Source organism: Mus pahari, chromosome 21 (genome assembly GCF_900095145.1).
Source record: "Mus pahari chromosome 21, PAHARI_EIJ_v1.1, whole genome shotgun sequence".
In the NCBI taxonomy this organism is placed as follows: Eukaryota; Metazoa; Chordata; class Mammalia; order Rodentia; family Muridae; genus Mus; species Mus pahari.
This window is the reverse complement of record NC_034610.1, coordinates 24,138,687-24,151,012: the sequence shown is the minus strand read 5'-3', so window position 1 is coordinate 24,151,012 and position 12,326 is coordinate 24,138,687. Positions and strand designations below refer to the sequence as shown.

At 55.3% G+C, this 12,326-nt stretch overlaps 2 protein-coding genes across 3 annotated transcripts in view; one reads left to right on the top strand and one right to left on the bottom strand.

Annotated features, from left to right (window-relative positions):
• Cpne5 (copine 5) overlaps positions 1–5,308 on the top strand; it is an 83,437-nt gene extending 78,129 nt beyond the window's left edge. Inside the window, exons 18-23 of one of the 2 annotated variants that reach the window (XM_021221212.2) lie at positions 257–384; positions 584–686; positions 1,223–1,280; positions 1,584–1,657; positions 2,388–5,057; positions 5,286–5,308. In XM_021221212.2, the coding sequence (XP_021076871.1) occupies positions 257–384; positions 584–686; positions 1,223–1,280; positions 1,584–1,657; positions 2,388–2,606 (582 nt within the window). In that variant the 3' untranslated portion in view covers positions 2,607–5,057; positions 5,286–5,308. Of the gene's footprint in view, positions 1–256; positions 385–583; positions 687–1,222; positions 1,281–1,583; positions 1,658–2,387; positions 5,058–5,285 lie in introns of those variants that run through there. The other variant, XM_021221214.2, reaches the window with a different exon arrangement.
• Positions 5,309–6,187: 879 nt separating this feature from the next.
• On the bottom strand, positions 6,188–7,153 carry LOC110338512 (galanin receptor type 3-like). Its single transcript, XM_021221837.1, has one exon. It carries the CDS (start codon positions 7,151–7,153, stop codon positions 6,188–6,190), a length of 966 nt encoding a protein of 321 aa, XP_021077496.1.
• Positions 7,154–12,326: the final 5,173 nt, after the last annotated feature.

Genomic DNA, 12,326 nt, shown 5'->3' with positions numbered 1-12,326 from the left:
TAGCCCTGGCTGTCCTGGAACTCACTTTGTAGACCAGGCTGGCCTTGAACTCAGAAATCCACCTGCCTCTGCCTCCCAATTGCTGGGATTAAAGGTGTGTGCCACCATGCCCAGCTTCCAACCCTGTCTTTACCTGCTTCCTCCCCATCTCCCTGGGCTCAGGCCTGCCTCTGCTTCCTCCCAATATCCCTGAGCCCAACCCTACCTCCATGAGCCTCCTGCCTACTCGGGCTCAGCCACCTTCTCTCTGTCCCAGAATGGCAACCAGGAGAACCCCTCTTGCTGTGGCATCGATGGCATCCTGGAGGCCTACCACAGCAGCCTGCGCACTGTACAGCTTTACGGCCCCACTAATTTCGCCCCTGTCGTCACCCATGTAGCCAGGTAAGCCAGGGGCAGCCGGTCCCAGGGGACCATCACTGGAGAACTGAACAGAGCATCTCTTACCACCTGCTCACCTTTCAGCAAGAGGCCCAGACAATTGATTCCCTTCAAGCTCCTACCAGAGTTTTTGGAGCCTTGTTCAGGGGGCCTGGGCCAGAGGCTCTAGGATACACCTTTGTGTGCCACCCCACCCCCACAGGAACGCCGCAGCTGTGCAGGATGGCTCCCAGTATTCTGTGCTGCTCATCATCACTGATGGCGTCATCTCGGACATGGCACAGACCAAGGAGGCAATTGTCAATGTGAGTGGAGGACACCTCTCTCTCTCCTCCCTCCTTCCCCCCCCTCTCATCCCACTCCTAAGAGAACCCGGTGGTGCTCCCTTTAAAGAACCACAGGGGTGGCTTCTTTTCCTGCCCCCCATAATGTTACTGGTCACCCCATAAAGTCATCTGGTTACTCCACAGAGACTGACATGACATGGAGAGTGCAAGACAGGGGTTTGGGAAATGGAGACACCCTGAGCCTATGAGAACTCAGACCTCAGCCACACAGATGGCTGTTCTCTGGGGAGCCCCTGGCCCCCTCAGTCACCCGTCCTAGGCTCCAGCTTGCCTGTCATGTAGAGGAGAGTCTCTGTGAGGAAAGCTCCCTTCCCTAACCCTGACCCATGGTTTCCTCATAAAAGGGGCCTCAGCCACAACTGCCTTAGCCCCTCATGGTAGAGCCCAGCACCAGAGGGAGGAGGTGGCTTTACAGACACAGGCAGACCCAGCCCCCCTGCACCCCATCCATTTGCCCTGCCCTGTTTTGTTTGCCCCGCCCCTGTCTTTCCCAGGCTGCCAAACTCCCCATGTCGATCATCATCGTTGGCGTGGGCCAGGCCGAGTTCGATGGTGAGTCCGGCATCCCTTTCCCAGCTATCTTCTCTTACAGAACCCCATGGCATCCCATCCCCACCCGCTGGAGCTCATGCCCGGGCATGCATGCAGTCTGGGTGGACTCGTGTGCCCTAAGAGGGTGTGTCAGTACCCATACAGGTCTCAGCCTCATCCCGAGGCCGGGCTCCTCATCCCAGACAAGGTCTCCACCCATTTCTAGTGTTGGGGCGAGGACCCTGGGCGGGCCTGGGATTGGAGGGCAAGCCCTGCCAGGTATACATTTCCTTGATCACACGCACACATCCCTTGTCCCTACAGCCATGGTGGAGCTGGACGGTGATGATGTGCGGATCTCCTCCAGGGGGAAGCTGGCTGAGCGGGACATTGTCCAGGTGAAACAGGCCCCACCCTTCCGCAGGGCCTCCAATAGGAAGGCCCTCTAGCCAGAGCGCCTTTACCTGCATCTTGAGGACAGACACTGGAATACCTCCTGGGCCAGTCTTCTCAGGAAGCCCCACCCCGCCCTGCCCTGTAGGAAGATCCCTTCTAACCTGAATGATGCCCCCACAGAATCCAGAGCCCTACACAGGGAGTCTGGGCCACATGGCCTTCCAGTGGCATGGAGACCCCTCGTAGATGGAGGTGGTACCCTTGACCCTAGGAGGAGGGAGACAGGAAGGAGCCAGAGGTTGGCAGCATTGAGAGGAAGGTGGGTTAGGTGTGGGTTTAGAGAAATGTCGGGGTCCTAGGAGACCAAGAGGGTCCCCCTGGAGAGGGGTGGGAAAGGGAAAGGAAGTAAGGAGGCAGGATCCGCTTAGCAGTTCCCAGCATCCCTTGGGAGCAAGGAGGTAGGATCCGGCTAGCCGTTCCCAGCATTCCTTGGGAGCAAGGAGGCAGGCTCCGGTTAGCCGTTCCCAGCATTCCTTGAACCTCTGTTCTTGCTAGTCTTGGAGGAAGGGCTTAGGTCAGTGTTAGGTCTCCCGTGGAATAGAGATGAGGGACTCAGCACAGAGACATGGACCATCCCCGAGGAAATTTACAAAGTGGGGGGTTGGATAGAGTGGGTTCTCTGGGAGGGGACCCACGTGCCCCATCTTGACCCCCATCTTCCTTGCCTATCAGTTTGTGCCCTTCAGGGACTACGTGGACCGCACGGGCAACCACGTACTGAGTATGGCCCGCCTGGCCCGGGATGTGCTGGCTGAGATCCCTGACCAACTGGTGTCCTACATGAAGGCACAGGGCATCCGCCCACGCCCGCCACCCGCTGCACCTGCCCAGTCACCCCCACAGTCCCCAGCCCACTCACCACCAGGGTCCCCCGTGCACACACATATCTGAAGCCGACAGGACCAAGGGCCTGGAGGAAAGGCTGACGCCCTACTCTCCTCCTTGTCGGCTTCCCAGACTCTGCTTGGAGGGCCAGTGGGAAATGGGGTGTCAGGGCCTCACCCCACTTCACACCCAAATCCAGGGAACTGTGGTATAGAAGTCAAGGGGTACAGAAGATTCTGGGGCTGAGGGGACTCCCCTAGTCCGTGTTGGATAACCCCAAGACTCTCCTATTCTTGCAACCTTGCTGGGCCTCCTCCAGCCCCTATCTCCTCCTCCCCTAGTGTCTAGTGTCCCCAGTCCCATGAGATCCCCTGTCCTGTTTCCAGGGAACCCCAGGCTGGTGGGCTACCAGGGACGCATGTGACTCTCTTAGGGGTCCCATATGTGAGCAGATAGAGCCCCTTTCCCAATCCTCAAAGGCTCAGTGGTATGCTAGAATGTTCTAGAATGGTCACTAGAGCTATCACAGGTAGCTTGTAGCATTGAGATGTCTCCTGCTCAACTTGGGGGCCACTCACCTGCAGGGCACAGGGTTAGCCCCCGCACTCCAACTTGCTCCTGCTCTGTGCCCTCCAGTGGTTATGGGACAAGAGACAGGGGTCCCTGAGTGCCAACCACATCCAGCAGGAGCCCACCCAGCCCACCCTCTGCTCTCTGGGCCTCAGTGTCCGTCCACACCTCCACGATGACAGGGTTGGTCATGTGGTCCAGCGTTTCCTGAGCCATCCTGAGGGTACATCCATTTCATACACAGCCTCCCCACACCTTCCTCATGGCCACCATTCACACCCGGGGCCAGCTAGACTCTGGGGTCTCCCTGTCACATCCTGTCACCCCCATGCTTCAGCCCTTCAAAGCCCCTGTCTCTGCAGTGGGAAGTTAGCAAAGGGCTTTTCACCTAAGGTCACCCCAATGACCACCGTCCTTTGTCCACTGGGGCAGGTCTTGCATGTGTCCCTTATGCCGCATGGGGTCCCTTCCTGGCATCTCCCATCTGACCCGCCTCTGTCCCGCATGGTGATAGTGATGTTTTGATTGTCTGGTCCTGTGCCTGTCTGAGACTGTCTCTGTGGAACTTGCCTTAAACTGAAGTAAACCAGTTCTTTTAATAGACCATCCTCTCCTTCGAAAACAGCTCTGCCGTTTGCCCCACATCTCTCTGCTGCCTCGGTTCTTCCGTCCAGCCATGCCCCTGTCAGACTCTGTAAGAGGCATGGGGAGGGGTGCATGGCGGGGATTGAAACCCGCCCTCCACAAACATATGTAAGCAGAGTCTGTGAACCATCGGGGACTGTGAGGGAGGCATGCTTGCCTAGAGCTCCTTCCCGGTCCTCAGAGGCTCAGTGGTATGCTAGAATGTTCTAGATGCGAATCTCTAGAGCTGTCACGAGTAGCTTGTGACATTGAGATGTCTCCTGCTCAACTCAGAGGCCAAACTCACCTGCCAGGCACATGGCCAGAGCCTAGATGCCAACATGAGAGACTGTGAGCACAGGGACACTAAGGTCTATAGCCCGGCTTCAGTGGTAAGAGTCAGGAGCAAGGAAGAGAATGAGGGCAGACTCCAGTAGAGAGATGTTTAAGAGGAGCAGGGGGGTTGAGGGGAGCCCCAGAGAAATGAGCAGGGAGCCATGCTGATGCCAGGGTGAAGAGGACTCTGGTAGTTTGGGTTAAGTAGGAGCCTGGCTTGTTTTACGGGAGGCAAGCACGTGGGTGTGATGGGAAGAGAATGCAGGCGATGGGGTCAGGGCGGAGGCCTGAATGCACAGGGCCTTGTGGTTCATGGCAAGGCATCTGACGTTTGCTCTGGAGAGTTGTAGCCATTGAGGAAGTAAGAGAGACGAGCACGTGACCCAACACGTGGATCGCTATCACGGTGGATCACCGTTTCTTCATCTCTCAACAAACATCTACTGAGAATCCGTTCCAGGCCTGCGCAGGGGTCAGAGGCACTTGGCTCAGTCCCCAGTGTCTCCCTCTGGGCTAAATCAGCCACCACAAAGTAGCAATGCCAGCCAGCTTGAAGGATGGGAGTGGTGGCACTAAGGGACACTCTGGCCCATACCGGATGACCCCCCGGGGTGTGTGGCCAGAGTAATGTCAGGTAGGGTACATGGGTGCACAGATGGTGACATTGACAGGCTCTGTGGGTGGACCACACAAGACTCATGTGACTTCAGGGACACGGTAAGCATCTTTTGTGGTCCCTTTCTACAGGTCAGGTCCATCACCAACGTAGATCATGGGAGCAAGGACATACGCGCATGCTCACACCACATACTGCGCACGCTGTCCCAATCAGCCCTCTAGGCAGCCATTCTGAGGCTGTACTCAAGAGAAATTCGGTACCAATTACCCTCCAGCTCGGGGCTTGTTTACTTCTGATGACTTCATGGTAAATTAGAGCTGACTCACGACTGTCTCTATAATCAGATGCCCTGCGACTCTCATGACTCCGTGAGTGGGAACGGGGTGGGGTCGTGGCTTGAGAGAAGGGAAGTTCCCATAACCAGCGGCCTATTTTCCTTCTCCTTGGGCGCCATGGGAAAGTATAGGGAGGAGATGGGTACCCAGCAGGGGAGTCCAGACAGTGGGCCGCTGCCCCTGAGGTACCTTGGGGAACAGACACAGCATCAAAAAGATCTTTGTTGTGACACTGGCTTCTCCGCTGGGTTTTTTCCAAAGGTGTGTTCTGCAGAACTGTTGCCTGACATGGAGTCTGAAGCAGCTGCTTTTCCCAGAGTCTCTCTGGGATAGCTTCAGTGGCCTCTGGGGCTCCCAAGGCTCTGGCAAGTTCTAGAGAGCAGAGAATAGCTTGACTTGATTCAACGCAATACTCCTTGAGGTTTTTGATCACACAGTCAGAGCCTCTCTCTCCTCCCCCTCTCTCCGTCCCCACCCCTTGCTGTATGTGCGTAACTGGTAATGCTAAGCTAAACAAGCTGTCTGGAGACTGACAGTAGGCACAAGCCTTCCTGGTTCCAGGGCCAAAAATAGAATTTGAGGCCACATCCAAAGAGTATAAGGGAAGCCCCCCCACACACACACACACATGGGTGGGAGAGAGAAAGAGGTGGGCCCTCATGAGAAGGAGCGGGCCTTGAAAGAGGCCCTTCCCACCCACCTTAGAAAAAGAAACGCACACAGAAGACAGGGCGGGGCTCAGTGAGTCACAATCGCAGACTCCTGGCTTTCAGGTGGATTTTATTTTTGTTCCTGTCTGGAACTGAGGGTGTGTGGGACAGAGCTGAAGGAGATAGACAGGGGCAGGCAAGGCAGATGAAGGGTTCTCCAGGACTCTAAGGACCCCAAGGTAGTTTTCTTTCTATTCCCCTCTTTGTCTATTCATTTCAAATGCTCAGAGTAATAAACGTAAGATGGCGCCGTCGTCATGGTAACACCTGTAACTCTCATGCTCACTGAACCCCTGCATATTCAATGGCAGATCACCCTGTGCAGATGTGGGAGCCTCATCCCATTTTTCAGATGAAGCACAGGGAAGTGAGGGGGGGGCAAGGCCACAAAACTATAAGGTTGGGAGCCCACAGTTGTCTGAGCTTCACAGGTATTTCATGAATTGTGGGCTGTCACCACGCCATTCCACTGACTGCTGCTCTGGGCCTCTGAAAAATGGCCCTGAGTCCTGCCCGGTAAGGGCGGCAGAGGCAGAAGCAGAGGACAGGGCTGATAGCACAATTGGAATAGGCCAGCAGGGTGCACAGGCTAGAAGCCACAAAAGCCAGTGGCGTGGCTGGTAGGCGGCCCACGGCAGACACATAGCCCAGTGCCGAGCAGGGTCCCCACATCAGCACGAAGACCCCCAGCATGACAAGACTGAGCTGTGTGTTTACCCTGTGCTCCTGCACACTCTCCCCTGGGGGACCCAAGGGCCGTGTGCCCAAGCGCCAGACCACGTGGCCAAAAGAGCAGACCAGGCCCAACAGGCAGGGCAGAAAAGCCAGGGCTCCCAGCAGGGTGAAATAGCAGGTGGTTTGAGGTAGGCTGAGCAACAAGAGGCAGGCCAGGGCCTTGGGGACACCCACTGCCTGCTCTAATACTGTCACCCGCTGGAACAGCCAGTTGGGCATCGAGGTGGCCAGGCCCAGTACCCACATAGCCCCACAGAGCAGCAGGCGGGCACGAGGGCTGGCTGGGAGGGCCACACGGGGCCGGACCATGGCCACGTGACGCACGAGCGCAGAGGCTACCATGCTGTAGAAAGAACAGAACATGGTGGTCGTGTTGGTGGCCTGGCTGGCGGTACAGACGGCAGGGCCCAGCCACCAGCCCCGATGCAAGAAGCTCAGCAATAGGGCGGGTACCAGGAAGGATACGAAAAGCAGATCGGAGAGTATCACGTTCACCATAAGGCTAGTGGTCAGCGCCAAGAGCGGGGGAGACGCTCGAGGCCCACGGGCCACCACCATCAGTAGGAGCCCGTTGGCCAGCAGCCCCAGGAGCAGGATGGGGCCACAGAACCCTGCGAAGGCCAGGCGGAGCCACCGCTCCTGGGTGGCTGTCAGCCCCGTGTAGAGAGTGGCGTTCAACTCCATACGGGTGAATCCTGTAAATAATTGCAGTTTAAGGAAAGGGTTTTTTTTGTTTTTTTCTGAGTCTATTGTCTATAAAAGTTGCCCGGAACTTCAGGGTAATGATTTAGGTTTGCTAAGGAATAATCGGACCACACCCCACCTGTGGACTCACAGCGGCTGTCAAGGCATCCTGACTAAAGCCAGCCCGTGACCTTGTAACAAGCTCCAAATCTGGGATGCTAAACCCTGGATCAGACCCTCTCGGATATGTCCATCTGCAGACTCTCTTCTTTAAACAAGTCTTTTTATTAATTTATTCTCTCATATATTATATCATCCCAACTGCAGTTTTCCCTCCCCCTTCTCCCCCCAGCCCCTCCCCTCTCCACCCCCTCCCTCCCCAGCCACTCCTCTATTTCTCTTCAGAAAAGGGCAGGCCTCTCAGGAATATAAACCAAACATGGCCTATCAAGTTTCAGTAAGAGTAGGCATCGCCCCTTCATATTAAAGCTGGACAAGACAACCCTGAAGGAGGACAAGGATCCCCAAGCACAAGAGAACCCCTGCTCCCTCTGGTAGGAGTCCACAAAACCACCAAGCTACACACTATAGAATATACATGCAGAGGCTATGCCTATGCGGGCTTCCAGATTGTCCGTTTCAGTGAGCCCCTGTGAGCTCAGGTTTGTTGATTCTCTGGGTTTTCTTGTGTGTGTATGGGGGAGGGGTCCTTGACCCCTCTGGCTGCTACAATCCCCTCCTCCCCCTCTTCAGCAGGATTCCCTGAGCCCCCCTAAGGTTAGACTATGGGTCTCTGCATCTGTTTCCACCCTCCACCCCCTGCCACCCCCACCACAAAGTTTCTCTGTGTAGCCATGGCTATTTTAGAACTCACTCTGTAGACCAGGCTGGCCTCGAACTCAGAGATCCGCCTGCCTCTGCCTCCTGAGGGCTGAGAGTAAAGGTGTGCGCCTCCAGCCTCCCTTTCCCTTATCCACATGACTTGATTCCAGGGTCCCCGCTGCTACAGGGAAAGGCATACCCACTGAGAAGCCTAGGGGTTTGTCTCCCCTTCTCACATCCTTCCCATTCCTACCCTTTCTGCCATCCAGGAACCAGAGACTACACGAGCCCCCCACCCCCACCCTCACTTTCCTATGAGACCTATCTGCCTGGCGGGCTCACTGAACTGTCTCAGAACAGCTGTCATGATGTTGGTCTCCCTACAACAGGTCCCTCGCCATGCTGCTGTCTGTCTGTCTGTCTGTCTGTCTATCTGTCTGTCAGTTCATGGTAGTCTAACAGGATGGTCTGTCCCCATGCAGAGTCTGGGTTCTGATCCTGCCTCTGCCACTCAGAAACAGGGGGTCTTGAAAAGGTTCCATACACCATTCCTTAGTCTCAGAACCCGCAACTCTAAGGACAGAGGAAATAGATCTGGGACAACAGCAACTGTTCCTGGGCTGGGCCAGGGCAGCTCTCTGGCAGGGTAGTGACACAAAACTACAATATGACCCTTCCTCATGCCCTCTGAGTGCACAGGCTAAGGATGTGGCTGGGCTCTGATGCCACAAGCAGCCTGGAGCTGACACCTGTCTGTCACACACCACATCAGGCACATTAGGGGAGGAAATCCTCCTGCCCCGCGCTCCCGGTGCTCCAGCTACCAGGGGTCAGCAGATGCAAGCCGAGCCACGCTGTTCCAAGTCTCCTGACAGTTCTAGCCAGAGTCCCTCCTCCTACACAGGGGCCAGAGGAGCCAGGTTCCCCTGCCAGCTTGCTGCCAGGCCTTCAGGGTCCCCAAGCCTCTCCCCCAGAGATCCTGACCTGGGAGTTTGTCTGGTGTTTGTCCTGACTTGCTTTATGTCAGCTTGACCCAAGCTGGAGTCATTTTGCAAGAGGAAATCTCAATTGAGAAAATATCTCACCAGATTGGCTTTTGGCAAGGGCTTGGGGCATTTTCTTGATTGATGATTGGTGTGGGAAGGCCCAACTCACTGTGGGTGGTGTCACCCCTGGACTGATGGTCCTGGATGCTATAATAGAGCAAGCCACAGGGAGCAAGTGCCCTCCGTGACCTCTGCTTCAGTCCCTGCCTCCAGGTTTCTGCCCTGCTTGAGTTTCTGCCCTAATTTTCCTCTGTGGTGGAAATATAAGATAAAACGAATCCTTTCCTTTCCAAATTGCTTTTGGTCACAGTATTTATGACAGTGTCTGAGGCCTCACAGCCACATATGGTGTGTGAGGGCTGAGGGGCAGCTATAGAGAGGTCTCCCACTCCCACGGGGCTTCCAGGGGAAGGGAAATAGTCACTTTCCTGACCAGGTGCTTGCGTGTGTGCCTGCCCTGAGAATCCACACCTTCTCTCTAAGAGATTCTGGATCACCAACCTTCAGCCTGGGGATGCTGAAGCCTAGCTTTAAGCCCCTGCTTCTGGGGCCATGGGTGTGGTTCTGTTGGTAGCGCTTGCTGAGTACTTGCAAACAAAGCCCTTTGCTGAATAAACTAGGCATGGGATGGGGATGGGAGAGAAGGGGGGAAGGGGAGTTAAAGCCTGGGTTAAGAGTCTTTGTTGGGCAAGCACCACGACCTGACTTGGAATTCCCCGCACCCAGGTAAAAAGCAGATTATGGCTGTCTGTACCCACAACCCCAACATTGGAGGGTAGACACAGGTGGAATCCAAGAGCCAATGGCCAGCCGGCGTAGCTGAAACGGGAAGCTTCTGGTTTGGTGACCAACTTGGATTCAGGGCAGAAAGCCAGAGATTGCCAGAAGGATACACCCAGTGGCTGGCTATGGTCATTGTGTGCCTGGACATGGTCACAAACACCCGCACACTCGCATGCATCACACCACAAGAAAGGGAAAGAGAAGGAGACATCAATCTGAGGCCCTGTGTCACCGGCTTACAGGTACTCAGAAGGCTGAGGCAGAGGGATCACAAGTTCAAGCCTGGGCTGCAGACTAAGGCAGTATGGACAGTTTGGGGAGACCTTGTCCTAAAATAAAAAGTAAAAAGGAGAACAGGTGAGCTGGCTCAGTGTGTAAAGGTGCTTGCAGCCAAGTCTAAAGACCTGAGTTTGAACCCTGGACCCCCACATGGTAGAAGGAGAGACAACTCCTGAAAGTTGTCCTCTGATTTCTACACCCACATCCCCAAAACACACATACACATACACACATACAGAAATAATAAAGATAAGTTTTAAAGTTTCTTCAGTCCAAAGAGGGTGGCTACGGGTATAGCTCCGTGTTAGTGCACCTGCCTAGCACACCTGGAGCCCTTGGTTTAATCCCCAGACCCACAGAGAAAACCAAATAGCTCTGGCCTTTCCTGGAAGCATTTGGGAAACAGAGTCAGGAGGATCGTGGGGTCTGTGCCAGCCTGGGCTACATAACAGGGCCCGTGTCAACAACAACAAAAACCAAGAGCTGTAAATGTGGCTCAGAAGCTGGGGTGCTTGCCGAGCCCTGGTTACCAGAGACCCATAAACCAGGTAACACCAGCCCTCAGGGCTATCCTCAGCTACATAGAAAGTTCATGGCTAGCCTGGACTACATGAGACCCAGTTAACAAAGGAAATGACAATAAAATCCACCCAGCCCATCTCCTAGGGCCACTATGGTAAGACCTAAGGTCTGTGGGGTTACATAAGGTCAGTTCTCAGCATGTCACCTGTCACATGGGCTTTGGTTTGTCCCTTCCCACCTTGAATTTGCAAGGCCCGTTCTCTAATGCTCCAGCCTCCATTCTACCTACTCCCCTTCCCAGTTCACAGTCCATGCCCCAGCAGCCTGGTCTCCCCAGCCTTTTTCTTAATCAGCTTCAAATCAAGCTATAGCTGGATCCCCCCGGCTGGCATACTCTGGGAAATGAACACTTGCCTGTCGGTCCCCTCTGTCGTCTACCTTGAGGAGTCCTGCTGCTGTCCCTTGCCCAACCGGGGTTCCAGGCCTCTGCTTGCTGACCTGCAAGCCCTTGGCCGTCCAGAAGGGCTTACTCTCCAACACAGCCGGCCTTGTGCACACAGTGGACCCAGTCACAGTGATCCAAGTTTGAGAGGTGCCTCTTCTCCACCCCACACCGCAAGGGAAGCTGAGCCGGCTGACTGGAGGCTGCTGTCCTTCACCCGCTAGGCGAAAGCCTCTAGGTGCTTGGCTGGTTACCAGGGGCCTCATTAGCTTCCTGGACCACAGAATGGAGGTGTCCGGGCCTGCCAGGCTGGACCCCAGAGATAGCATTATCCCTTCCCCCTGTGAGTACCATTGCCTGGAACCGCCTGGGGAGAGGGGAGGGTCTGGAAAGAGGTGAGGGAGAGCCAGTGAAGGATCTAAGGAGACGACAAGTCTGGTGATTGGGGACACTGTACCGGGGCTGGGGCAGAATGGGTATTTAAGGGCATCTACTCCAGCTTTGATGGCATTGGGTGCCAGAACCTTCTGAACCTGACTGGGTATCACCACCTATCCTGTGTGCCAGCTCCCTGACTCTGAGGCCTCCCTAAACAGTTCAAAGAAGGTGCTGCCTTACAGCACGGAGACTGTGGCTAACAGGAATGAAACAATGTCCCTGCCTCTCCCAGGACTCCTGACACACACACACACACACACACACACACACACACACACACACACACACACACACACACACTCTCCTCTTGGCTTTCTGCAGAGAACACTGAGGATCCCCCCAATCCAGCCTCATTTGCTTCCCAGACCACAGAGAATGGAGGTGTCCAAGCCTGCCAAGCTGGACCCCAGAGATAGCATTAGCTGTCTGTCTCCAAAAAATGCAAAGCTTCGATCCCAGCCCCGGTTCCTGTGAGGACTGTATTCAGTCTGAGATGACTGTTGAGCTGGGAGGAGACGCCCTGACTCAGACGCCATCCCCAACCTCCTGGACCCTGGAACCAGCTTCCTTCCAGGTTTCCAAGTTGCAGGCCATGCCCCACTGATCATGAGCACCCAGTGGCTCCTGAGTATCCCAAGTTTCGGGGCAAGCAAGGAGCAGGAGCCTGGTGCAGCCCTCTATAGAGGGCCAAAAGGGCTTACCAACGACTGTCAGAACTATGCTCCTCTCAGGATTGAATTCAACAAGGAGGAAATCTGGATCAGAGTAGGGAAAGCAAGGCTGGCACAGGTGTGGTGGGACCTGACCGGATGTGTGACACCAGAGTCGACACCAGAGTCTC